The sequence below is a fragment of the Pteronotus mesoamericanus genome, unplaced genomic scaffold (genome assembly GCF_021234165.1).
Source record: "Pteronotus mesoamericanus isolate MK-2021 breed Mesoamerican mustached bat unplaced genomic scaffold, CSHL_Meso_final contig_347, whole genome shotgun sequence".
Taxonomy (NCBI): Eukaryota; Metazoa; Chordata; class Mammalia; order Chiroptera; family Mormoopidae; genus Pteronotus; species Pteronotus mesoamericanus.
In genome coordinates this window covers 12,937,544-12,965,271 of record NW_026555137.1, presented here as the reverse complement: position 1 = coordinate 12,965,271, position 27,728 = coordinate 12,937,544, and the positions used below count along the sequence as shown (strand labels likewise).

The 27,728-nt window shown below is 49.5% G+C and overlaps 2 protein-coding genes across 2 annotated transcripts in view; both read left to right on the top strand.

The window, feature by feature from the left end:
- Window positions 1-27,728, top strand: part of EFCAB2 (EF-hand calcium binding domain 2) — a 216,614-nt gene that overhangs the window by 65,237 nt on the left and 123,649 nt on the right. The window lies entirely within an intron of this gene.
- Window positions 8,471-27,728, top strand: part of KIF26B (kinesin family member 26B) — a 370,054-nt gene continuing 350,796 nt past the window's right edge. Inside the window, exons 1-2 of the mRNA XM_054576682.1 lie at window positions 8,471-8,533; window positions 9,249-9,650. Of these exons, the coding sequence (XP_054432657.1) occupies window positions 8,471-8,533; window positions 9,249-9,650 (465 nt within the window). The remainder of the gene's footprint in view (window positions 8,534-9,248; window positions 9,651-27,728) is intronic.

Genomic DNA, 27,728 nt, shown 5'->3' with positions numbered 1-27,728 from the left:
CTCGCTTTCACCTCTCCCATCACTTGTTAAAACCAGCCTTATTGAGAGAGATTTTGCCTATAAAAAAGTCGCCCTGCTCAAACGCACAGGTTTTTTGTTCATTTGTTTGTTTTGTGCCCCTCCCCACCTCTAAAGGGCTTGGGGGTCCCTCTCTTGTATTCCTGACTCCAAATTCGGTAAAGGTCCTGAGTGGTGCAGCGCCCGCCGTAAGACAGTTTCAGAGCGTTTTCATCTCCCCAGTAAGAGCCCTCACGCCCACGGTTAATTCCTGCTCCTACCTCTACCCTCAGGCAACCACTAATCTGCTTCCTGTGTCTCCAGTTTTGTCCACTCTGAACATTTTATATAAATGAAATCTGTTGTATTTCTATAAATACAATACATGGGGTCTCTCATGTCGGGTTTCTTTCACTGAGCCCAGTGTCCTTGGGTTAGGCTGGCTAATTATTGAGGTGTGAGACCGCCTCACTGTTCATCCACACTGTAGCATGAGTCGTCGTTTTCTTCCTTTTTATTGCTAAACAATACTCCATTGCACAAGATACATCACATTTGGTCTATCCACTCACCAGCTGTTTCCAGTTTTTGGCAATTATCAACAATGCTGTTATGAACTTGTGTGTAGATGTATGCTTTTATTTCTCTTGAGTAGATAGATACTGAGGAGTGGAATTGATGGGTAGTACAAAAACTTTATATTTAATGTTTTGAGAAATTGCCACACCGTTTTCTTAAGTGACTGCACCATCTTACATTCCCACCAGCAATATTTGGGGGTTCCCCATTACTCCATATTCTCACCAAGTTACTGTCTGTCCTTTTCACTGCAGCCGTTCCAGTGGGTACAAAGTGGTATCTCATTGTGGTTTTAAGTTTTCACTTCCATAATGACTAACGCTGTTGGGCATTGCTTCATGTGCTTATTGGCCATTCCTGGAGCTTCTCTGACGGACTGTTTTGCCGCGACTCCTGCCCTTGGGTTAGGCTGGCTAATTATGGAGTTGTGAGACCGCCTCACTGGTGTGCCTGCTTCTGTGTGTTAGTCCTTGAACCTTTGTTTACAAAGTGCTGCCAGATTAACACCCTCGTGTGGCCTTGTGCTTCACTTACATAAACCCCTCAGTATTCTCCAGTGCCTGACATTCAAACTCCTAAACTTGGCATTCAGACTACTACATGACATGGTTCCATCCCTCTATACTCTCCCAGCCACTCTCAGTGCTGAAGAATGACTCAGCTGTGACCTCCTGTCCTTTTCTTTTCTGGGTGCCTGTCCCTTTTCTGATGTCTTTGCTTGATTTTCCTAATCTCCAATCTATCCTGCAAGGCCCAAAGTCACCTCCCGCAAAGGTCTCTGGCTGACTGCTCCGAGCAGAATCTCTTACTTTGCTCTGACTTCCTTCTAACTATGAGTCTGTTCCATTGTCCTGCTGGCCTGTTTACTTGACCTGCCGCAGTGTTGTTTTAGACATTTTAAATAAAAACATTTCCTGGCCCCCTCCACACAATGACATTCTGCTCTAGTTCTAATCTAGTTCATCAGAGGATCATCAGCGAGGTCTGTAGAGGTTTGTTTGATTCTGTGTCTTAGACTTTCACTCTTCTCCTGCCCCTCCTGTTGCCAACGTGAGCTTCAGCTCCAGGACCGAGGCGCCACACATGTGGCTTGTGGCTGGGAACCAGAGGGAAGTCTGTTTCTCCCTGGCAGGCCCCTGGCTAGACCTGTGTCCCTGAGCGAGGCACCCCACCTCTAAAGAGCTCGAGGGGCCTTCTCTTACGTTCCTAACTCCAAATGTAGGAAGTTGTAAAGATAAATGAAGTACAACTAGTTTTTTTCCTTTTTCTGTTCAAGTGCTTTAACATTCTGTTTTATTGTAAAATACTTATTTTTGATCTTCAACATTCTCTACCCATCTCCCCCTCCAGCTTTGTTTTTTGTATCCTAGCTTTGATTAGGCATGCAATTATGCATATATGTATGTATATATGTGTGTTTGCATGTACACGTGTCTGTATGTGTGTGCATCTGGGCACGCTGACCATGGATGTTTGTGGGGCACCCACATCTTGGCTCCTTGTGATCCTTTTCCTAAAAACTGGAACTTGCTTTAATTTCTTTTTTTATTTTAGTAACCTTTTTCTTATAATAATGAAGATAATAATGTTACATTTGTCTAAGAAAACAGAGTGGGAAACTCCCAGAGAGCTGTTATACTCTTAATATTTTGATGTTCAATTCTAGGCCTTTCTTCCTGATGCATAGATAATTTTCTCTTGGTTTCATACTTAAATTCTTCTATGCTTAATACAAATATATCATCAATGTCTTTCCATTACTTTCATGAAATTATTTTTTATGAACACATTTTTCATGGCTGCATGGTGTTGCACTCTCTGTAAGCTATTAAACCCATCCCCTACGATGCACATGTCGGTGGTTTCTCTTTCTTCACAGAAGATGCCACGGTCACTTCTCAAAGCAGGCTGCTTCTTGTCAGAGGTGACAGCACAGTCCATGGCAGTCACGTCGGGCCCCGTGTCACTGGGCTGAGCGCTCACTGTCTGACCCTCCTCTCTGCCTTCAGTACCTGGTATTTTTTCCCAACCTGAAAGCAAAATAAAAATAGCACATTTCCCCCTGCTCCCCTTCTCCACAAAAAGGCATCACTCTGGTCACATAAATTTGGTTCACGCCCTTTCTCTTTCCATACCTTTGTCTTCTGAACTATCAACTTTAAACTGAAATCAACGCTCAACTTTGGAATCTAGCATGAAAGGAATTTATGAGGATAAAATGCTTAAGGACTGAAGTGAGAGGCTAAGTGGGGAAAGTCTTTCCCAGCTCAGCAACCGCCTCCTAGGCTGCAATAGTGACCAAGTCCACAAATGCAAGTTACCAGCTTGCTGAGGACCCTGGCAGCCGGTGCGTGGTCCTATGGTCCCCAGAACACCGGTAGATCGTATGCAAATATTGTTTGCATATTCATCAGGATACCACATGGACACTGTAAGCTGCTTTAATTATTTTTTAAGGAGAAACACAGCCGTCTCTGGCACATGCACCCACTGGCTCTGTTGGCAACCAATCTGGAAATTACTTCGGAAGACAAATATTAAAGAGGAATGGAATCTGTCCTAGTCTGTCCTCTGCTTAGCAGTCAGAAGTTGCCAGCCTGATTTTGGTTTTTTTATTTCTGATTTATACTTTTAGACTTCAAAAACACAGTGACATAATATGTTTTAGCTATAAAAGTAATGAGCTACTCACTCCTGAGGTATAAATAATGAGCAAACCCAATTGCATTTTATGAAAATATAAATGTGCCATGAAGCATTCCCAGTAGAAGTCATGTGCATTTAATAATTAAGCAACAAGATTATGGAATAAGGATTTCATTTTCAGCCAGGTAATGGACCTTAATTTTTTGCATGTTGTGCTTAGAGATATAACAGGGAAATACTGTTTTTCACCCAGGGGTATTAATGGAATAAATAAATTGGTGTTTATATAAGCTCTTGAGTTTTAGAAGCCAGTATGTAATTTTTTCATTCATAAAATGAGTGGGTTTTTAAAGCTAAATCTTGAACTAATGCTGTCAGTATTTTCAAATATGAAGACATGAGAAATCTATGTATCTATCACATATCTATCATCTATTATCTATGTGTCAGGGTTTGGTTGCATCATTAGAATTCTTTGGTATAATGGAAAACAAAGTTATAGCTAGTTTATTTAAAGACTAACCCTTTAGGCTGTTAACCCACAGAATAAAAACCCTTTAAACTATAAGAATTCTAAAAACCTAAGGTGGACTTGTAAAAGCCCCCATTATAACTAAAATTAGGGAGTACTTTATATGCAGCTGAAATTGCCAAAGAAAACAATTACAGCCGGGAACCAGAACAGCATAAAGCCCTCCTAAGGGCACCGGGGAGTGGCCCGAGGCAGGCAAGGCCGCCCTGGACCCCAGGACTCCATCCTTGAAAGGAAGTTCGGAGGTGGGGGCCGGGGGCGGTGCTTCCGGTCCCCTGGAGTGGCGATGATCACCCAGCGAGACCCCTCTCACAGGCCAGAGGCCTTATCACTTGCTGCCGCCAGGGCTGTAGCTGGAAAGGGAGGAGGGAGATGCTTCGAGGGCCAAAGCAAGCCCGAAGTCCACATCAAATTTCCCTCAATTCCTTGGGTGATAGTTTAGAATTTTGCATATATGTGAGAGTCCACAGGAAAGAAGCATCTAGAAACCGAAAGAGATGAGCAGATTTCAGCTGCTGTCTCTGCAGGGGAGCAGAGCTCGGAGCACAAGTCCCCAGCGAGAGGGGCCCGCGTCCGCTGAAACCCCAGCCGCGCCGCACTTTAGGGGCGAAGAACGAGTCCCAGACTAAGGGGTTTTTCTGAGATCTAAAGGCAGAACCTGAACAGGACCGCTCTAACAAAGCATAAAGCCGCGCTCCCACAAGTTCAAGGTGGTCCACCACGAACCTACCTGCCTGCTAGAACAAAACCAATACTGCCCACGGGGAGGGAATGGAATCTAGTGTCTCTGTGTTGTAATGCCCACACTATGCAGCATACAGTTAAAAGTTACCGCATCTGAAAGGAACAGGAGGATGTGATTCAGAGTCAAGAGAAAAATCAGTTAATAGAAAGTGACCCTCAAATGAGCCAGACGTTGGAATTAGCAGGCAAGAAATTTCGAACAGTGATTACAACCATGTCCAAGGACTTAAAGGACAAAGAAGCAGGTAATTGGAAACTATATTATGTATGTCTGCTTTTGTTGGAAAAGTACAATATCTAAAAGGAAGAACTCGCTGGATAGGCCCAGCAGAGTCCGGAGCTAACAGAAGCAGGGGTGGAAGCTTGACAAAGGGCCAGCGGCCATTACCTCACCTGAAGACGAGGGGTAAAGGTTGAAATAATGAACGGGCCTCAGCAGCTTACAGGAGAATCATAAATTCCCCCAATCTGGTGAAAAACTTACAGATCAACTTTTAGGTCCTAGAAATTCAGCAAACCCTAAGCTGAACAAATACAGAGAGAACTACATCCAGGAATACCTGAATCAAACCACTAAAAACCAATGGTAAAGAAAAAAAAAAATCTTCAAAGAATCCAGAGGGGAAAAAGAAAAGACATAATACATAGAGGAAAACTCCCATAAGAATTACTCCTGACTGTCAAGGAAGGCCAAAAGGCAATGAATGGCATCTTTAAAGAGCTGAAAGAAAAATAACTGTCAATGAAGAATTCTACGTCCATTTAAATTAGCCTTCAAACACAAAAAGTGGGACAAAGACATTTTCAGATCAGCAGAAGCTAAGAGAATATATTGCCAGGAGACCCTCAGTGCAAGAAATGCTGCTATAGGAAGTTGTTTAGTCTGAAGGGAAATGACCCAGTAGGGAAGCTGGCTCTTTAGGAGGGGGAAAAAAAAGGAGTCCCAGCAATGGCAAAACTCAGTAAATATAAAAACTATGTATTTAAAATTTTCTCATTTCACTAAAAGACAACAGATTGTTTAAAGTAAAATTGATGAGATTGTATTGTGAGTTTTGTAATGTATGTCTATATAAAACATCAAAATAGTAGCACAAAGAAGGGAAATAAAATGGAATTACACTGTTGCAAGTTTCTTATATTTGGGGCAAAGTGGCACAATGTTAACTCTACGTAGCCCATGATAAATTAAAGATTTATATTATAATCATTAGGGCTGAAAGGATGAAGGCAGAATAATAAAAAGTATTTAATTAAGAAGGCAGGAGAGACAGGAATGGAAAACAGTACAAATAGAAATCAGAGGAATACTAGCTACAACGTGAGGCTCAAGAATCTTACGTTAAGCAAAAAAAAAAAAAAAAAACCCACTAGAAATACATACTGCATAAATTTTTAGGAATAAAAAGTTCAAGATCAGGCAAAAGTAATCTATGATGATAGAAATCAGAGCAGGGCTTGTGTGTGAGGGATGGGGTTCGCCTAGGAAGAGACAGAGGAGAACTATCTGGAGTAATGGAAATTTACACCTTAGGGTGTAAGTTAACTGGGAGTATACTTTTATCAAAAGTCATATAATCGTACGCTTAAAATTTGTACACTTCTCTGTATGTAAATTTTACGTCCATTTTTAAAAAGCCTCAAATCAAACTCCCTTGCGGGACCTCCGGTTGTGACCAACAGAGGGCGCTCCGAGATCACAAACACGGTTTAGGGACTCAGCTACGTGCGGATGCAAATCGGACCAGCTCTGGTCTCTGTCTCCAAGGTGTATCTCGCAGCTCCCCTGTAGCTCTCCTCTTGACACCCCACCTTCCCAACCTGCCGCATGTCCCTGTCATCAGGCCACACGCCGCTTTTCGGCTGCTAAGCAGCGCGTAGCTAATGGCGATGCTGTTTCCCGCGGCACCTGCCCGGGTACCGCTGCGGCTGGAGTCGGGCATGGGCCTGCTGGGAGCGTACCTGCGCGCCCCCGCCCGAGGTCTGCTCTGGACGTGAACGCTCTTAAATTGGAAGTAGGAACGCAATGGAAACTTCCACACTGTTCCCGACATCTTCATTTTGACCTCCTAACTTCGCTGCGGTGACTGTGAAATATTCCCACGCCAGGGCGGTGGCGGGCAGGAGGGTGGGTGGATGGCGGCGCAGAGAGGCGCGGAAGGAATTTCCCCCGCGGCAGGCAGGGTGTGTGTGTGGGGGGCGGGGGGGCGTCGCCCCGGGGTTCCAGCAGCCCAGAATGTGGCCTTCTCGCCCCCTGCATATCACAGGAGGAAGCTAGGGACTGAAAAGCCCCAAACCCTTTTGCGCCCTCGCCTACCCGGCAGGCCGGGTCTCTCCCGGTCGCCGAGATGCCATTACACCTCACGTGATCCCCACCCTGGGCCGGTCCTTCCAGAGGCGTCTCGCGGGGTGTTAATTAAAGGTCACAACAAAACAGACCTGCTGGCTTACCAGAAGAAATGTACTCCTGGGAAATGAAAAATGACACCCTGGAGCAGTCACGTGTGGAGCCAGCATATGCCGGCTTCCTGCGCTCCTGGGCGCTGCGCCGGGGTGGGTGGGGGGTCCGAGGGGGGCGATGACTGGCGCTCCCAGGACCCCGCGGGCCCCACGCCCGGGGAGACAAGGGAGGAGGGGTGTCGAGGGGACCGGCCCGGCGAGGCCAAGGCCAGTTCGCACACACCCTCCTTCCCAGGCCCGCACCGTCGCGCTGCGCGTGTGCGGCGCAGCGAAACCCTCAGTTTCCCCTGCCCCGCGGCTACCCTCTGGATCCCGGGCTCACCGGCCCCAGCGCTGGGCGGCTGGGCACCTCGCAGATAGGGGCTGGGCGGGTGGGGACCCCAGTCCGCCCGCTGCGGATGGGAGGGGGGCCCCGTGGCCGGCCGGGGGTCGGTAGGGCCATTCCAGAAAAGGTTTGCAGGGCAGCTCTGGGAGAACAAAGGGCGGAGGGAGGACCTGGCGTGTTTGCGGACTTGTTTGTGACTCAATCCCTCTTACCCGGCGTTTCAAAGGCAGAACTGCAAGCCTCGCCTGGAAGAGAAAGAACTTGGGGGCGGGGGAGGCGCGGGCTCATTTCTGTCCAGCCCCGCTGGCTCGGCGCGGCCCCTCGGCTCCAGTCGCGCGCGCAGCGGTGTTTCATTAGAGCCCTGGACGCGGGCCACTCACGGGGAACTTCCCCGCAAGGAGGGAGATTTACGATTCCCCACCCCTAGCCGGCTCTCGGCCTCTCAATGTCAGGCAGCAGCGCCGCAACCTAAAATGGAGCCCGGGCGGCGCGGCGGCGGCGGCAGCCAGGCGGCGGGCTCCCGGGCGGCGGGGCCGCGGGTCCCCAAGCTCTGCGCTGCGCCCGGGCGCACACGCGCGCCCTGACCGCGGACGGCGCCCGGCCCCGCCGAGCCGCCCCCTTCCTTGCCCTCGCGCAACTGTCAGGCAGAACCGGCCGGCGGATATTGGCTCCGCGACACGCCGAGGCTCCTCCCCGAGTCTGGATCTTTATATTTTGGGAGAATTTCTTTGAACTCAGTTACCAAGCTGCGTGAAGGAGACAAGTTCCCACAGCTGGCGCGCCGGCGGGGGCAAGGCGAGGGCTCGTCCACCTTCTCGGAGGCGGCCACGTGCCCTGATTGTGAGCCTCTCTTCCCTGGCGGAGGATCGCGGACTGACTTGGCCGAGAGAAATGCCAATTATCTGGATGTGACCGTGAACAGAGAACGTGCGACTGGAGGAGGCAGAAGAGGATGAGGAAAAGCAGTATTTGAAGAAAGGATAAACCACCCACTCCAACCCTTTCTGCAAATTGGTGCTATTACTTCTGGGGCCCATTTCCTTTTATCCTCCCTCCCCCCAATAAGAAACCTTGATTTGAGGGCCAAAGGACAGCCCCCTATAACTGGGGGGCCTTCTGGGTTGGAGGACCTTGTGGATGTAGTGCTGGTGGAACATTTAGACACTCTCTCTTCTGGAAAAGCCACCATGAATTCGGTAGCTGGGAATAAAGAGAGGCTTGCGGTTTCCACCAGGGGCAAGAAATACGGGGTAAGTCGTGACGGGTGCAATGAGGAGACGCGTCCTCAGACCCACGCCGGCCGGGGTACCCCCTTCCCGGGAGCCACGCGGTGCTGCAGGGCGGCTCCGAGCTCTCCTCCGGCTGCAGAGGCGCCGCCGGCGGCTGTGCGTGCGCGGAGGCGGGTCTGCCGGCGGGGACTCCCGCACACTCGCCTGGCCCTGGGAATTTTTCCAGTGCTTTCGTGCCTCCCCTTCCCCGCACCCCTAACTTTTGCAGCATTCCTGCACTTAAAGGGAGAGTTATACCAAATGGGAGGGTTTCCCATGAATTTTCTGCCGTTCCTTTGGGATCTTTTCCCTGTGCCTTCAGGATCCGAGGGCTGGACCCTGAATGAATGAATAAAAATCCAGAAGTCACAACCCCCCCTTCAGCGCCACCCCCGCCCCGAGATAGCGGCTTCCAGAATCTTGAACCGGGCCTCTTGCTGGGTGGGTGTCGGGTTCAAAAGCACGGGGCTCTGAATCTATGGGTTCCCCTTCAGATACGATTGGAGCCCCTTGCGCGAGCCATCTCCTTCTCCGCCACCGGGGCTGTGGGGACTCACTTAAGGACAGCTAACGAGACACGTTTGGACACAGGGCTCGGAGAGGTCCCGAAAGCGCGCCGCTGGCGCTCGGCCGGGCCCTTGGGGGTGCAGAGATCCCCGGGAGGGCGCCCCTGACACCGGCGCGTCTTTCCCCGCAGGTGAATGAAGTCTGCTCGCCCACCAAGCCCGCGGCACCCTTCTCCCCCGAGAGCTGGTACCGGAAAGCGTACGAGGAGTCGCGTGCCGGCAGCCGGCCCACCCCCGAGGGCGCAGGCTCCGCGCTCGGCTCGTCGGGAACCCCGTCCCCCGGCTCGGGCACCTCGTCCCCGAGCTCCTTCACCGGCTCCCCGGGCCCCGCCTCCCCAGGCATTGGCACCAGCTCGCCAGGCTCCCTGGGCGGCTCGCCGGGCTTCGGCACTGGCTCCCCCGGCTCGGGCAGCGGTGGCGGCTCCTCCCCCGGCTCGGACCGCGGCGTCTGGTGCGAGAACTGCAACGCCCGCCTGGTGGAGCTGAAGAGGCAGGCGCTGAAGCTGCTGCTCCCGGGGCCCTTCCCCGGCAAGGTGAGCGCCGCGAGGGGCGGGCGGGCGGCCCGGGGCCGGCTGGCGCAGGCGGGCGCGGCCCAGGCCTTCCGCAGCCCCGCAGCCCAAGGCAGCTGCCCGTCGCGCAGCCGCTGCGCCCCTCGCTAAAGCCGGAGGAGCCCTGGCGGCGCGGGGGCTGCTCCGCACCCCCGGGGACGCTGCCGCGGGTGGGCAGCTTCGGGCCTGGGGTCCGGGGCGACGCCGCGCGTCTTCCAGGAGACCTTGGGGCGCAGAGCTTGGGCGGCTTTCCACGGTTTCAGGCCTCAGAGCCCGCGGGAGATGCCCCAGGTTACTTGTCCTTCTGTCCTCCACTCCGTAGAGTCCCTCCCCGCGATCTCCGCACCTGCCCGGTTGTCCTGTTGGACCTGCGCAGTGCGGAGACCCTCGCCCCGCGCATCCGCAGACCTTTGCTGGTGGCGGGCCGGAGACGCGCTGACCCTGGCTTCTGGGAGCCTTGCCTTTCCGCCCCGCCCCAGGAGTCCTTGCTGGCCCGCTGACTCCTTGGATTTTTCTCCCCACGCCACCCGCGGTCCTGTGCAGAAATACCGGTGGTGGACGTGAAAGCAAATGGAGTTAGCGTTTCTCGTGGCCTGTTTGTGGTCCTTCCTTCTTCCCAGGATCACAAACACAGAGACACCTATTGGAAAGCCAGCGTTTCCCCCTAACGTTCTGTCTGTCTGAGGAAGATGAAGGGGGGGAACAGCCCTCGGAGCCGGGCTGCCTCCTGGACGGCTCCGGCCCCGCGCGCACCGGGTTCTCCACGGCAACCCTCCCGGCCGGGTGTGCGCCCGGCGCCCCGGGGTGCAGCACAATGCGACCGTATTTGCGCTGTTGGGTCCAAGTGCTATCAAATGATAATATTTACTCTTGCACTTCAAAGAGTTTTTATCAGTTGTTAGAAATAGCAAGAACACAGTGGATTGCCGTGAGATTTCTGATAGGGTTTGTTCAATGGCGTTTTCTAATTTAAATTTCTTGCGGCTTGAAATACTGTGATTGCGAGTAGTGGACTTTAGGAATAACTGCATCTGTTCTCCTCATCTGTTTATTCAGATACACGCACATGGATGTTTTCATAGGCAAGAGTTAAACAAATACCCGCAGACACTGTAAAATTCTGAAAGTGGAAAATTACCACCGAGAGAATTGGTTTTGTGAATCCCGAACGGATCTCAGGAATAATTAACTGGCGCATTGTTGTCAGCATGACATTTGGTAGTTTGATGATAGACCCAGCAGGACACCCCGAGAATAAATCTCAGGGCTCCTAAAAGCTTCTTTCACTCCTTCAATGTTACGCTGTTTTTTCACTCACAGATTTATTTGCTCTTTTGATCACTTATTAATATTTGATTGCCTATGGCATTCCAGGCCCTGAGTTAAGCGCAGCAATGAAATAACACATACCCACAGTCCTTGTCTACATGGAGCTTATATTCTAATGGAGGATACAGATATTAACAACAACACATACATTCGTAATTTATTCTTCCACCAGGAAGACTGTGGGGTGCTGTGAAATTGTGTGAGCAGACTAGACCATGTGAAGCATTTGGGAGAACCTTGGTTCTTGAAGAGACAGCATCTGATATTTGGAAATCCTAACAAGTTGTAGCCTACCAGGTCATTCTAGAACATTCTTGAGGAGATGTTCTTACAAGAGCTTCTTGTTTGAGTGCTCTTGTGTGCAAAGGTAAATCAAAATACACCGTTCTCACAAAAGTGGAGGAAGGGAAGGAAATCCACGGGAAGAAGAAACAAACATTGACACGTAAATCCATCCCGCATGTTTTGTGGAGTTGTGACAAGGTAGATTTTGGGTTTTATTGAACAGCCTGGGAAATTCATTCACAGGGTTATAGGAGGCAACTCAGTATATTTGCCAGTTTTAGTTACGTGATGAAATAAAAGAGACGCTGAGAAGCCGATCATGTTGTCGGAGTCCAGAAGGAGTGTTGGACACATACCAACATGGGCAGTCGCGTGAGATCACGCTAAGTGCATGCAGGAATACCACTCTGTGCCCCAGGTGCCTGGGGTTTTCTACGTGACCTGACACAATGGAACTGACCTTTGGTGCAGGGAGTGCACAGGACTTAATGAGAACCAATGGCGATCTGGATTATTTTATTAGCAGTAACAAGGCATGGGGCCTCCATTTTAACTAAAAATATTCCGCGTGTCTCTGGGAATAATACTTTTAGTTATTTTTTCCATTTTTAAAGTGTGGGCACCCTCAGGTTAGGCACAATTTTCATTACCTCTTCAAAGTTTGCGACATTTTAATCAAACAAACGCTATGTTCTCTTGGTCACCGCGGATGGAGGCCCATGGAGCGCATCGACAAGGCCCTCCTCCTTCTGAGAGCTGGATTTATGAGCAAACTGTGGGCCCCTGTAGCTCTCAGGCACAGAAGGAGTTAAGTTTAATAAGAACAAGAGATGTCATTGTGACTTCAGCATGTAGTTCGCCCTAGAAAGTAAGAGTCTGAAAGATAAAGACATGTTTATTTGAGGGGCAATTAGCAAAAATCATCTTTGTAATTCACTCACGATGCTTAACTATATTTGGGGACTGTTTTCTTAAATAGAGTATTAAATTCTACCAAGTGGTATTAAAAGTCTCCTAGGCAGGCCCTTAAAAGTCAAGGACAGACTAGCACAAGCAGGGACCTTCTTTCTTTAGGACAGTTTGGGTTTAGGTCTTTCTCTGCCACTGACTTAGTTTGTAACATTGAGTCAATCAATTTACCTCTGTATTTTTAACTTTCCTGCGGTTACACTCAGGAAGAAAATGTTTCAATCTATTAGAATGGCATAAAAATTATTTTGGATAAGGTTTGAAAAGTGCTCTCGTTCTTCAGAGATGGATGCAAGTGTTGACGATTATTCATTAGACAAGATCCCGGTCGGTTCATGTATTACAGAATTTAGGGTTTTTCATACAAAACAATACCCGCTTTCAGTTTTTAATTCCATCAGTTCATTTCCCAAATATACTGCCCTACGAGTTCTCACGCAATGCCTGTTGGTCAGCGGCAAGTCCTGTTGAAGTCCCTTGAAGGACAGGCAGTTAAGGAGCAGAGGTGAAACACAGGTGAGCCCATGCAGGAATCAGACAGTCACTCTGGTGGCCTGCAGAGTGACCGCCCTGTTCCGAGTGCTCTCAGGAGGCACGTGGCCACTTCATGGATGGGGACAGTGTTAACTGCAGGGGGGGGGGGGGGGGACACAGATTTGGGTGGAGCTCAGAGGCAGGGAGGAGGATAGCGGATTTGGTGTTGTGCCTTGGGTTTGAGCTTTCTGGAAGGAGATAGAGACTAGAGGCCGACTTAAGAATAGAACAGATGTTGGAATGTAGATGTGACACCTGTGAGCTCACATAGCCCTTCACGGAGCCCTGGGCTCAGCCTTTCCAACAGCGACTCACCTGGGCGAGGAAAGCTGGTGCCTGGTGACCGACTGTAAAACCCTTGATTTTTATTACCTCAGTCAGTAAAAAGTACTTAACTGGGTTTATACCATTTCTTTTTGAGGGCTGGTAAGTGAAAAAAACAAAAGAATGTGGATTTGTAAAGTGTTGAGATTTTAAGTGCAACAGCCCTTTTACCCAGTGCAGCGTTTCAATGAGTAAATATAAAACCATTTATATCCATTGGCAAGGAGTGTCTTTCCTGTTTTATACACAGCCGAGGCACCAAGCCAGAAACAGGGGCCAAGGAATGAATCTCCCGTTTTGGGGCTACCCTAGATCGTTCTGATACCGGCGACAGAACTTTTGAATCGTCAGTGTAAGCCCTGAGAAACATCAGCCCACAGGAATCCCCTAGAGTAAGCAGAAATGTTCCAGCTTGGCAAAAGGTTATCAGACATCTGTTCATTTCCATATCAATAAAAGAAAATCTTCTTTTATGTAAAAAAAAAAAAAAGGTCCAGAAAGACATTCCTATCTGATTTGTTCTCAGTCGCATATTCTGGGTCCATTTATGCCCCAGAAATATCAGGAAGATTAGCCAGACGCACTGAGAAGGCGGCCAGGAGTCACAGAGATGAAAGCAAGAATGCGTCGACGCAGTTTAAAAACACCAAACATAGACTCTAAATAGTCAGGGCCCAAGTAAGTCTAGACGTGCAGAATTTTTATATATATATTTGTATTTTCCCAGCTCCAAAACAGGGGTATGGAAAAATAACTCTATTTAAAAGAGCCCCTAGTAGCTATTGTGAGATGCTCTATAAATAGATAAAGTATACTGCATTTTAAATACTTATTAATTACGAGAAAATTCTATGTGAAATCTAAGCACACAGGGCTGTTTTCAGAAAGCTTCATTGGAGTCTTTTCCATTTCAGAATTATTTGAAATAAAGGAATAGCTAATAGATAATATCAGTACTGAAAAAGTATTGTAGCATTTATCATGCAAAAAAATTTCTGGAACATTTTAGGGATTATAAAAGCATGCCTCATAGTGACATGTGAGCAGTAATCTCTTCTTTAGGGTCTAGCAAGCTATGGAATCACAGCACTGCATTCTACCCAACTGCTAGTTGTGAGCCAACAAGGCCAGTTTCTTTAATAGTGACTTAATTCACTTTGTAAAAATCCCTGGCCCATAGTAATTTCTTCCACACTCACTGCAGATAGGATTATTGCATTAGAAATGTGATTTTTAAACGGCTGAGGCCAGTAGTTTGTCAGCATTTGGAAGGATTAAGCTAATAAAATTTAGGCAACATTATTGTTGCTCTTTGGCATTCTGTCATAGTCTTTACCGTTCATTAGCTAGCAGTATTGGTGATGTCATAATGATGGTAAGTGACTAACAATTACCAGTAGTAGGTGCTAGGCACTATACTAATGCATATATATGCACGTGCATATGTACAGACACAAAATCTCATAGCAAAATGAAGATGAACCTGAGTTTTTTCTCTACCCTGAGACTCCAGGTGGTCCAGGTGGTCCAGGTGGTTCCAGTCACAGAAGGAAGCGAGGTGCAAGGGACGGAGAAATCCAAAGACGCTCTCGCCCCCAAAGCCATCGAGGGTCACTATTAGTGTAACGGCCCTCGTGGGAGAGCCCTGCACAAGGGGCAATGTCAGGATTATTTTTCCTGGGCCCACAGACGGTAACTTCACTTTCAGGGTGGGGGTTGGGGGTGGGAAAAGTATGTGAGTTTGTCAGGAGTCTGAGCTGAGTCATTTTCTTGGCTGGAAGGAAGTGGAGGGGAAAAAGGAACTTCCTCCTATTTAATAGTCACTCAGTTGAGACTGTATTGTCAGCCCTTTTTGAAACTCCCTGCCCAGGGCCCTGTGCTGACCTTCAGTGGGACGATCCAGTGCAAGGTCAGCAGGGCGACCGGACTTCCACTCTGTCCCCTACTGGTGAAGCCTACAAACAGCTGGTGTCTGTGAGGGGCCACAGTCTCTTTTCAGGGACGCAGCACTGATTTCCTTGTAACCACAGTCCTGAGCCACAGGCTGATCACAGCATCTTTCCTTTTATAAGACTCCCAGACGTATGGCCTTACCACCTGGAACCAGCTGCCATGGATTGTTCCTTCAGTACGTACACGCACAATCAGAAATATCTCGGAGGGCCTTCGCAGAGGTGCAAAGAGACGGAGAAGACACCAGCATTCCTCAAGTGCTTTGGAAATAGTGATCAAAATAGGGAATCAGTATCTAGCATTCTGCTCATCGCCTCTGGGATGCCCTAGACTCCATCTCCATCCAAATAAATTGGATTTCAAGTCACGCTTAGAAAGATGTCTGTCTTCCACTCCTAGGGTTTTAAACTCTTTCATTATTATTATTTTTTAATTTAGGGACAGAGCCTTATTTTATTCCCCCGATGCAAAGTCATGCTCTTTTATCACGGCTGCCCCACAGGATTAGCCTGACATGTAGATGCCCCATCCAGGTTCCATAGGAATTCACCTGTGTTTTCTCTGGGCATTTATATAGCTTCCTTTTTAATACTTAGATCTCTGATCCACTGGGAGAGTATGGTTTTTCTCACGAGTGACAGACTGGCTTTTGGACTGAGTTCTATATATGTTTATAAAACTTAAGGAAAGTAAGCATCAATGTCTATTTTATTTAGTATTTTTATTCAGGAATGGGTGTTATATTTTGGCAAAGGTCTTTTCGGTTTTTAGGGAGATGATCATATGATTTTTCTCCTTAGATCTGTTCATAGTGTGAATTATTATCATTGATTTCCTAACAACGAACCATCCTTGCATTCCCGTAACAAACCCCCCCCCACAATATACTTTTAATATATGCTGCTGGATTCAGTTTGCTAATATTTTATGTATTGTTTTTGCTTTCATATTCATTTGCCAGTAAACATTTTTTATTCCGAGCTACAATGCTATGCCACATTATAATCAAGATATAAAAAAGACTAAAATTCTTCCCCTGAACTCTATCTAGTATTAGAGACAGGGAACCAAAGAGTTGGTGTGCAGTGCACTGCATTCTGGACCACAGGCTCTGCAGGCTGCCAGGGGGCGCACAGACAGGCGGGGGGCTCCAGCTGACCCTGGGAGCCTGAGCAGGGTTCATCCTGTGAGCAGGGTGACACCCCGACATGCCGGGGGTGGGAGTGGGGGGCGGGGGGAATGGCAGGCATAAGGCTCAGAGAGGTCACGCATGCTCAGTGCTCCCGGGTACCTGCCGCAGTGTCTTGCCAGCGCCTTCACAGGGGGTGTGCATGGGTGAGCGACAGCCTGGGAAGGGGGCAGGGAGAGACAGGCTGAAGGGCCTTGCAGGCTGGAGACTCTGGCTATTGTCCTGTGGGCCATGGGGAGCCATTCAAGGGCTTTCAGGAAGGGAATGGAGTGATCAGATGCTCACTAAGAGAGGCTGCTCTGCGAGTGAGAGGGAAGGGGGCCTGGAGGAATGAGTCGTGGATCCAGGCAAGAGGCCCGTGGCCTGAGCAGTCGATGATGCAGGCCTGAACTAAGGCCGCAGCAGTGGGAATGAGCAGGCGGCTTGGGCCTGACTGAGCCTGTACCTGGAAAACCCATGAAGGGCGGCAGCTGAGCTGGGGGGAGGGGTTGGGTAGGGGAAGGAGAGGAGAAAGAGGAGGCGCTCGCCCAGGTTTCTGGCCAGGGCGAGTGTGTGGACGGTGCTGCCATTCAACGAGATGGAGAACACAGGCAGCGAGGGGCTTTTGTCATTGTGCATCTGGTTTTTAGGTTGGCTGTGGATAATACAATGGGTTCGGGCCCTGTAGACCTTGAAGTAGAATGTTCCAGCTGGGGCTCTAGGGTGGAATCAGAGCTGGAGACGTGGATCCGGGAGACATCGGCGTGAAGAAGGTGGTGGGGTCCGCAGATGGATGGGCTCTCCACAGAGCATGTGTGGAGTGAGATAGTAGATGCTGAGCGTGGAGTTGGGGGACCCACTGACACTGAAGGGACAGGTAGCTGGAGGAGTCAGGAAGGCAGACCAGGGAGGAGAGCCCAGGAAAGCGGGGGCGGGGGCAGAGGAGACTGAGGGAGGGCAGGGCTTCAGAGGGTGGGGACAAAAAAAGGTCAGATACCTTGGAGTGTCCTGGAGGTGAGGACAGAGGTTTCCATTGAATCAGCAGCAGGGAAGGGGGTCAGTGGGGATCTTTGTGAGAAGATTCTGGCGTCTTGGAGAAAGGCAGGTAGTGGCAGGTGCCCAGGTTGGGGGAGAGGTGAGGACAGCTGAGGCAGCATTCAAGTCATGGAGGACACCGAGAGGTTAAGGGGGATCCGTTTATTCAGGCCGAGCCTCCTGGCCTTTCTGAACCTGCCTATTCCCATCCGTACAATGGGGGCCGTGATAGCACCACACGGGGGTTGTCGTGAGGATCAAGTGAAATCGTGAGATCATAGTCAGCCATCGCTTTTTGTTTTTATTCCATTGGAGTTGTGTTTTAGGAAACCTCCCCTCCCCTCCCCTCTGCTGCCATCCCCTCCCCACCCCTCCTCTCCCTTCTCTCCCCTCCTCCTTTTGCCACTGCTCAGACACCAAATGAAAAAGCAGCAGACAGAGAAAATGGAACCCCCCTGCTCATCTCCTTTGCCGCTTCCTCACCTGCCAGGGAATAGAGCATCTCGGACTTATTTATGCATTTGTAGGGTGGCTCCACAGAAAATTGGGGAGGGCTCAGCTGGGAAAAGCAGCTACTCCTGTGAGTAGAGAGGCCATGAATGTGGACTGAGATGCTGCCGCAGATGGAAACCTGCCCCGCCCCCTCACGCCCCCCAGCCCCGCGCCTCTCAGAGGCCCTGCAGGGAGCATGGGTGCTGGCGTCTGCCCTGGTGGATGGAGGACAGAGAGCAGGTTCCGCCCAGTGACCGCGCATGCATTGTGCGGATGTGAGCCGCACCAGGAATTTGGGCTTCTCTGCCTTCCAATCCAGTTTTATCCTTCTCAGGCAGTTTTCTCTGCAGTTACACTCTGCTGATCCTATGGCATCGATTCCGGCCAGACCCTGCGGAGAAGTCTGGATATAAAGACACCCTCCCCCACCAAGAGGTATTTCTGCACAAACCTCGGCTCCCGGAGCTGGCGCGGACCTGGTCAGAGAGGGTTCTCATACACTTGGATTTAGAAAGAATCTATATTCTTATGCTGCCACATGGGTGAGCATATCGGTAGGCTCTGGGGGAGACTGAATTCTTCTGATAAACATAACTGTCTATGTATATCTTAAGTGTTATAGACCAGGTTACTGTGAAAGGTCTTTTTTATCCATCTTTGCAACTTAATGGAGTTTAAGCTCAATATCGTCACCAGCCACAAGAAGTTCTTGGAAGAAATTTTAGCTTTCCATACAGCATGTTTTGAAATCTTTGATAGTTCTTACACACAAAATGGCTTTATTTTTAAGCGCGAACTGCAAACAATCAGAGTCCACTTTGCCGCCACAAGAGTGAGAAATGTAAACTTTCAGTCATTCTTTATCTAATCTGAGTGATGTCGGAGATTTGTAGTTGCTAATTCAGGATTTTTTCTAAGATAACATAGGAACTCAAAGGGCTTGAGATTTTTCTGTGTAATTCTGTCTTTTAATTAGCAGTGATGAGCGGCTGTGCTTTCCCATGAAACACCGTCATCTTATTTATGGTGGCTGCTTTCTTTAGAGTTGTAATCACTACTTGCCAAGGCCCCGCTCCATCTAACTGGTGGTTTTATGCCGCCGTCGGAGACTGACTTATAACTGATTAGAAACCACCACCACTAACAACCAAAGTTGTTGAACTACCGAACCAAATGGTTGTACAGAAAATGGATAGTTGAATTCAGACAAACAACTGGCAACCACCACTGTTTAAGAAAAGTAATCAGCTGCCTGGCTCAGTTGTGTGTCTTTTTGCAGAGGGACGTCTTGATCTTGAACATGGCAGCTGAAGCAGTACCCTTGAGCGCCTGCCCTGTGGTCCCACAGCTGTAAATTGGAACATGACTTGTTTTCTGCCCAGCCAGGGGATGGGGGCTGAGAGATAGATGGGGAAGGGTAGAAAGGAGAGGAATGAGGTAGAGGGGAGGAGAAGGAGGAAGGATGAGAGAGGAGAAAGCAATGGAAAATAAAGGGGTGGGTGGTTGGTAGGCACTGGAGGTCGCCAGCAATCCCAGATGTTCAGGTTAGAAAGGACTGTCCTTAGATGAGGTGACAGAGGTACAGTCCTGCCTCTACTACTAATTAGCATTGTGATCTTGGGCAAGTCACCTCTCTGACTTGGGCTGTATTTTTCTATTGTAAACCAAGAGGGCGAGAGTTAATGGTCTTTAAACTCTTCCCAAGCCCACGAGTCTCTGTGACACTGGAGAGAAGCCCCAGGACTTCGTGGAGCCGGGTCCCTGCCCCCACATTGCAGAGGGATCTGTTTCACAGAGTTCTGAATGCATTTCTGGTGGAACCAAGAGCCTCAAGCTGTTCTCTTAGCTTCCACTGTGGTGGGACTCAGCCAGCCGAGGCGTGTCTCCTTGTTTGCCCCTCAACTGAAGGTACTGGGAGCATCCTCATGGCTGAAAGGTCTGCCTTTGGAGTTTGGATCATAAATAGACTGACCAGATTCTTCCTGTTTCTTAATAGAGCTGTTTACTTTACTGTCATCAGTGTTTGTAAGCAGAAATAAACTTGGACAAACAAAAGGACAATTGATTTTAGAAGAGCAATCTGACAAGGAATTTTGAGAAAATGTATTGCCTTATGTATAAGACCACTTCAAGTTAGTTTTACATTTAAAAAAGTGTGCCATACTGCTTAGGATTTAGAGATAATTTGGATAATTTGCCGGGAGTTTGTCAGAAAGCCCAGAACCCCAAGAATTTTATTTCTCATTCCTAAAAATCATTCTCCATCTAAATTTTTTCAAAACCCTTTTTAGCTCCCTTTTATTCCTCCTTCTTTTTTCTACTCCTTCAAATGTGTAGATAGGGCCTTAATTATTTAGGCCAATATTTACATATCCCATGCCTGCGACTTGGGTGTAGTAACCCTGTAGTTTTTGATACTGTGGTTTATAAATGAGTCAACAAGGGGGATTAAGGTATTACTGATTTTATTTTTCTTTACCATTAGCCCAGGTGGCCTGTTTAAATTGTCTCCTTCCTGTGGAACGTGTCCCTCTTATTTCAACTATAATGCTTTACATTTGTATTTTAGTCTAAACGTAACTCAGAGAGCACAGATGGAAGAGCAGAGCTCCGTTTGCCTTGAGCTTCCCAGAGGATCAGGACGGTTGGGAAGAGGCAGAGAGCGGCAGGAAGGCCGCTGACTGCGCCTTGTTCTCGCACCCGGGACTCTGCACTTGCTTGCAGGGAGTGTGGACAGAGGGGACAGAGCGTCCTGCAGGCAGGCCCCCCCTCCCCCATTCAACATACTGCCTTCAGCACAGCAAACCCTCCACATGTTCTTGTCGATTATGTTCCCAGATGCTGTCCCTTATTGCTCCTCTTGCTCTTGTTCCTAAATTTGCTCATGTAACTATTTGTGGAATTGCCAAGGAGAAGTCTTTCTAACAGGCTGCATGTGCGTACTTTGCAGGAGCCCTGGAGGAAGCAGACCGGTAGGTAACACGGGAGACATCCTGTCTCAGTTGCGGGCATTGCGAGGCCGAAGCTTTTATTGGAGGTCAAGGCAGCTAATAAAGTGGGCTGCGCAATTAGGGGGCACTCAGCCAGAAGGATGCTGACTGTCTCCGAGGCCGCAAGTGGGGGAAGGGTCGACAGCTGCAGCTCTGCTAATGGTGGCTTTACGAGCATTTTTTGCAGCCAGGGTGGTAAACGCAACACAAAGGGCCACGGTTTCAGTGTGCCTAACCCGCCTCTCCGCTTCCTGTGTGAGGCAGCCTCTCGGGAAGGAAGTGGCTGGCTGTGGCCTTTTTGTGGTGGTCATCGGTGCTAATTTCCTTTTTTTATGCAGTGCTCGTGGTTATTTGTGATTCTCCATAATGCCTCTTTGCGATGGCCAGGAAGGCGCTAATGGGACGATGGGGCGGCTGGGGAGCTGGCCAGGGTCCCCCGGACTACCCCGGGCTCCCCATTCTCCTTCGGATTCTGATAGGATTTATTTATGCAGATACTTAGCTCTTGGGGGTCTCTCTGGCTCTGAACCCTGGCCAGTGGTCATCGTAGCTGATTGATTTCATGTTTTGTTTGGTGTCTGTACACCCAGTAGATAGTAATTATTAGTTAAATACATGGATTCTCTAAGGATTTCTGGCCCTTTGAAAGAATAAACTCCTCCTTCCCACTGCTGTGTAATGGGAACGTCACTGCGGGGGAAGGGAGGGGATGCGGGTGGCACATGGAGCCGCAGGAGGTGATGCTCAGGCTGGTCCTGGGGAGCGACACAGAGTGGTCCCACCGACACGTCTCCTGCTCCCTGGAGGAGTGAAATCCACAGGGACCCAAGCGTGAGCGTGGTCCTTCATCTGGGAGGACGTTGGTCTCAGTATTTGTGGGTCAGCTGGTTTGGAGGTCCTGGAATTCCTTGTTAGTTGATGTCCTTGTTTTTGCTCAGCCTAAAGTGGTTTATTCGCCTCTAGTCCCGCAGGATCACAGGCGGTGGGGTGCCCCCTGGGAGCTTAGACTGGGGTCCCGGGTCTTCCAGGCAGGAGGTGCATCATCAGTGGTTGGATCTCAGCTGAGTGGGCAAGTGTGAGGCCACTTACGTAGAAGCTGCCCCTCCGGTTGAATGTCCCCTGTCGTCCCAGAAGTGACACTGCACGGTGCACACAGCTCTTCCTCTGTGACTCGGTGAGATGGGGACACAAGACCCCATGTAGGGTGGAGGAGGGTCTGGAGTATTAAAGAGACCTCTCTCCCTGTAAGGCTTGGAGCCGCCCCGAGTTTGAAATGAGAGAAGTGCAGCGGGCTGGTTTCGTGTCATTCCTGGCCAAGTAGCCAGGAAGCAGGATGGTTGGCCCATGGACATCCCTGCAGCCTTGCTACCTCTGAAAGGAAATGACGCAGAGTTCACGGCTCTGGCGGAGAGCATCCTTTAGTGTCTCCACGGTAGGATTGGCGGCTTTCCAGACCGTCTTTATCATTCCTACCTAGGGCAAAATTCAATTTATTATGTCAGTTTAAATGAGTGCCGTTAATTTTTCACGTCGTTGATCACCTTTGCTCCTGCAGACATCAGGACATCCTTTTTAGTCATTAGCGTTTCATAAGCATACATTGCTGGCACAGAAGGAAGCTTCGAGGTCAGGTGGCATCACGCTGCTTTGGTGATTGAAAGCCTGGCTTCTGGAGCCAGACCGTCCACGTTGGCGTCTTTGCTCTGCTGTTTACCAGCTCTGTGCGCCTGGAGGAGGACTTAGCACTTTCTGCGTCGGTTTCCTCACTTGTCTAATGGTGTGAATGATAATTCCTTAGTAGGCATATTTTGTGTGGTGCATAGTAGGTGTTCATTAAATGTGAGTATCCAAAGTGCCATAAAGTAAAAAGTTATGTATCTAGATGGTGCCCTTCTCACTCCAAGACTCATTCAACACAACATTCTCTCATTATCTGTTTCTCTAGTTTATTATCCTGTTCCTCTGCCCGCCCAACATTTCTGGGCCTTTTACCATCTAGGGCTGTGGTCCCTGGACTTGGTGCCGGGGATAGAAAGGTGTTAACACACAGCCCTGCCCTGGTGTCCCGCACAGCCCGATGGCGGGGGCGGGTGGGCATGGAAACAGCGTGCTGAGTGCAGTCAGGGGCGCGCGGGGGAGCAGCCTCCACTGCTTCTGGCCACTGCCACTTTGTCATGGTACCTCTTGAAGGAACGTAGGACGTGGCTGGATAGGGAGTGGAATGAGATGGTTTCTTAGAAGTGGCGACAGCCGAGTTGAGTCTCATAAGGTGATAGCAACTGGCGAGCCGAGGCTTTTCCAGGGACTCTCGTGACCAGAGAATAGAAACAGCCTTGAGGGCCTGCGCGGCCCCTGAGAAATGCGGCGTTGCCACACACCAGCTGTCCAAGAAGGGGAGCCCCCCGCGCGGCCTTCGCAAGACGTTAAAGGACAATGTAAGACTTGGACGCTCATTGGAACAAGTGCTAATGCCTTGTAGTTTATCCAGATAGCAATGCAACACTCACGTTCACGACAGCATTAGTCACCGTGGCCCAAGGTGGACGAGTGTCCATCCGTGGGTGGATGGGTAAACAAAGTGTGGCGGATGCAGACAGCGGAGTGCACACGCCATTCAGCCTGACCCATGCCACAGCGTGGATGGACCTGGAGGACACTGTGCTCAGCGGAAGAAGCCAGACACAAAAGGACAAGTACTGTAATATTCCACTTATAGGGGTACCTGGAGTTGTCAAGTTCACAGAGACAGAGGTTGTGGGGGGTGGTGGCCGGGGCTGGGGGGAGGGGACATGGAGAGCTGTCGCTTCGTGAGGAAAGGGATGCGGGGCATGACAGCGGTGCTGGACCTGGGTGGCGGTCATGGTCACGCAGCGGTGGGCCTGCCCTTCGTGCCTCTGAACCGAGCACCGAGAAATGGTTGAGACCGTCAACTTCGTATTATGCATATTTTAACACACGCACAACGCACATAGATAGCGATACAAACTGGGTCACAAAATAGTGTTGTAAGGCAAGACCGATCCCCGTGGACTGTCCGACGAGGGAAGATTCCATCCAGTGATAGCCCATGAGGGTAATTGTGATGCTTGTCGATCTAACCACCAGACGCACCGAAGCTCATTATATGCGATATCACATTTCATCCTCACAACTGCCCTGTGACTTGGGTGGCTTTCTGTTCCCATGCTGCCGATGAGAAAAGAGCCGGGGGGGGTACCTGGACCACCATCCTTTTCTCCTTCTTCTCACTTCCACTTACCCCCTGAGAGCCTGGCCTTGGCCTTGGCCAGCCAGGAGCCTGCCGGCTCCTCCCTCCACACTCGCCGTGGGTCGGCGTGCGTCAAGGGCGGGGCCCACGTGCAGGAACCGGAGCAAAGCAATTGTTTCATTTATGTCTGTACTAGTTCAGAAGGTTTACCATGGGCAGACATCATCACTGAGTAAACACATTAAGCTGACAAATAAATCTTTCTGAGGGCGGCACATTAAGTGGTTCCTTGCCTAACAGTTACTAATACGTTATGATAATTACATCACATATTTTGCAGTAAACTAAAAAAAAAAAAAAAAAAATGACATTAGCGCCTGGCAACGTGACAGCAGTATTTTCAATGGCGGAGTAACTTTATAAATTTGGCACCGCATTTTGTATGTCCTGCTTTTGTATGGAGCTAGGCTGAGTGGACTCTTTTAAAGACCAGCTAAGGTGACACAACCTTATATTTATATCACTGCTCCCAGCAGGATACTGTACTGGGCCTTTGCCACTTTCCCCGTCTTTCTCTCAGCATCCCTTTAAGGAATGTCATGGCGGGATACAGGGTGGTCTGTCTTATCGTCATTTAAGAGGCAAAAGAAAGAAGGATAGAGAGACCAAGAGGTCCCCCCCACCCCCTTACTATTCCATAACTACTTATACAGCGTCCTCTCTGTGCTGATCGCCTTTCTAGGCCCTGGACCCTCGATCAAGGTCACCAGTGAGCTGAGGGCAGAGTCCACACTCCGCCTGCCCTCTCATGGAGCAGGGAGGGCTGCTCTTTGCTTGTACGATTTCAGGGGTGGTTGAAACGCCTGGCTTTTTATGGGTGTCTGACGCTGGGCAAAGGGGATTCACTAGAGAGTAACACACCCGAGGGCTCCATCCCCAGACGAGGCACTATCAGACCAGGAAACTCCCAAGCTGTCCTGGCAGATCCTCCTTCAAGCCATCCTCATGGACTCTGCCAACTGGGGTTCTTTAGGGGGGCCCGTTGCTCATTCCTTGCTGCCTTTCCTGGTTGAGACTTCCCACAAGGGTATGAAGCTAGAACAGTGGCTTTTGTCTTAAGCGAGACCATAGATGGCGCAGTGACTGCTTTCAGATGTGGCTGGTGGGGCCCAGACTCAGTGCGGTGACCCCGCGGGGAAAGGCGACACACTCTGTCACAGCCTGGAGCCAGCCCGGCCGCAGACGCCAGGGCGTTTCAGCGGAGAAAGGAGGAAGGATAGGGTGACACGTGCGCTGGGCAGCAGCTAGAAACAGGTAAGGAAAAGTGTAAGGATGGAGCTTCAGTTTCTGCAGATATTTTTGTAACCTACGTTCATGTTAATACAAAAATACCAATGATGGCATCCTATATTCCTGGAATGAAGGTCACACATGACTAAAATCTATGTGCAAATTATGTGAACATGCGTAGTGAGTGTATATATATGTGTGTGTCTGTACATGTGTGTATACATGTGCACACACACATGTACACACACACACACACACACACACACGAGTTACAAAGTGCCAGGTTCAGATCCAGTTTTTTTTTTCTTTCCCTGCTATGGTTTTGAGGAAGGATGAAATCTTGGTCGTATCATTTAGCTCCACCAAAAACGAGTGCAGGTTTGCAACAAGAGTCTTAGAACGTTGAAACTCACTTCCGTTCCAGGTCTCAAGGCCCGGTGTGCAGCTCCATTCACCCTGGGTGGCCGGTAGGCCGCCTGGGCTGGGCACTCGGTTACGTTGGGGGACTCAGCTCAGGCGGTGACGTGAACGTGGAGACTCGGAGCAGGGTCCTTGGGAGAGGAGGGGGCAAATGCTGGCTGAGGGCGAGTTTCCCTGGCTGAGAGCCTTCAAGCTTCTGTCACATGAAGATTTTATTTTTTTTTAGTTTTTTTTTGAATAGCTCATTGTTTTCCTGTATTTTTTCCACTACCATTTATCCCCCATTGTGTAAAGATTTGAAAAACAAACCAACCAACCAAAAACAGAATGAGTACAAAGAATGAGAAGATAAAAGTTTGTGGCAAGACATAGAGAGGCAGAGTCCAGCCATGATTTAAAAACAACAAAGCTAAAATCTGAGTTCTAAGATTGTAGTTCTCTTTTATTGTATTAATGTTTCCTCAAAACCTCTTTTTATTTGTTCCGTTCCTAATTGTTTCCTCTTCCTGTCTACAGTTAAAAGGGAAGTGCCACGAGCCTGGGAACGTTGCTTTATTTAGCCATGAAATTTTATTCTGAGAAATTTTACCTCAGTGTTTACTCTGTGAGACGCTGGCATTATTTTTCAAAAAAAATTTTTTTTGTTTGGAAAGACATATTTTCAGCTATATGAAGGTTATACCAGAATTCACTAGCAAATAGAAAGTTGTATTCCATCCAAGGAAACCAGAGAAATTCAGGAAAATGTGTCTTTGGGTCGGTCATGGGATTTTATTTCCTTCTTTTTCTGCAGCCCAGATGCCCCCTGGGGCGCCTCCACCCCATTTCCCTGTGTTTGCTGTAGCTGGGCCTGTCCCCAGGCACCAAAGCCCCCCAGACCTGGCAGCGTCTGCATCCGCCCTATTCACGCACTTAATGAAGCTGCACGCCCTTGACCGGCAGACCGGCAGACTGGTGGTTGAATGCCTAGAAGGTCTACAAGGCGCTGAAGGTCCTGGCAGGGGTGTAATGTGCCAAGATAGCTACTTCCCCCGAGATGCTTCTCCCCTCAAGATGCCAGATAGACATTTGATCTCTTTCAGCTCATTCACGCTCAGTGTAAGGGCTCAGGGACAACCGGTGGATATCCTTGTATGACCTGTGCCTTCAGCTGGAGAGGAAGGATGGGACAGCAGCTGATGGTCCTCTGAATTTCAGCCCATTCTTCCCATGACCTTTTTTTAACTAATGAATAGGACCTGGCATGATGCACTGAACTCCTGGTTCCATTCGGAGTCGGTGGCCTGCAGAGCCCTCTGCAGACCGTTGGCCATGACTTGTGCCCAGACACACAAAGGTGTGACCCACTCCCCTATTTCTTAAACAAAGACAACCCTGTCTTCGTTGATCCCTAATTCCCTCTAAGAGACTGCAATGTCTGAATAAAAGAGTAGGGTCCAGTGACCCTCAGAGTTCTTTGCGGGGGATGGATTGTGCAGTGTCAAACTTTCGGAGACACTGGGCTCTTGTGGGTGCGCCTTAGCATGACAGTGCGGACCGTGACACTGATGAATGGCCATCGGAGCAGCCAGGAAGGCATGTGCCGGAGAGCCGGGGACTTCCTGGCCCCCTCGGTGGAATGCCGTCCCCGCGGAGCCTTCGTTTCCCTCGCTGTCTGTGCGGCGAGGGGCTGGGATTCGTGGCCTCGTGGTTTTGATTTTACTTGTCTGGGTATGTGTGTCTCCCCCGGCCTCCTGGTGATGGATGATGGTGGTGGCAGTTTGGGTCTGTTTCTGATTAGTAAAACGACCCTTCAAGTGCGGCTAAGAGAAAAATGTTCTCCTGAACCCCCCGGAACCCTGGCTTTTCCTATTGCAGGTTTAATGGCCTCAGGTCCTGGGTTTCAGCTGAGAAAATGAAAGACTCGGAGCGGGGGTGGGATTGTGGCTTTTTGTTTGCAGAGAAGGCAGAGGAGGTACATTAAGGGCTGGCGCAGGGATGGATTGGGACCAGCTTCCACGCGGGGAGGAGAAACCTGAAGGCGGAGGGCTGGCCGGTGTGGGGCAGGGAGGGCTTCTGTGGCTGCC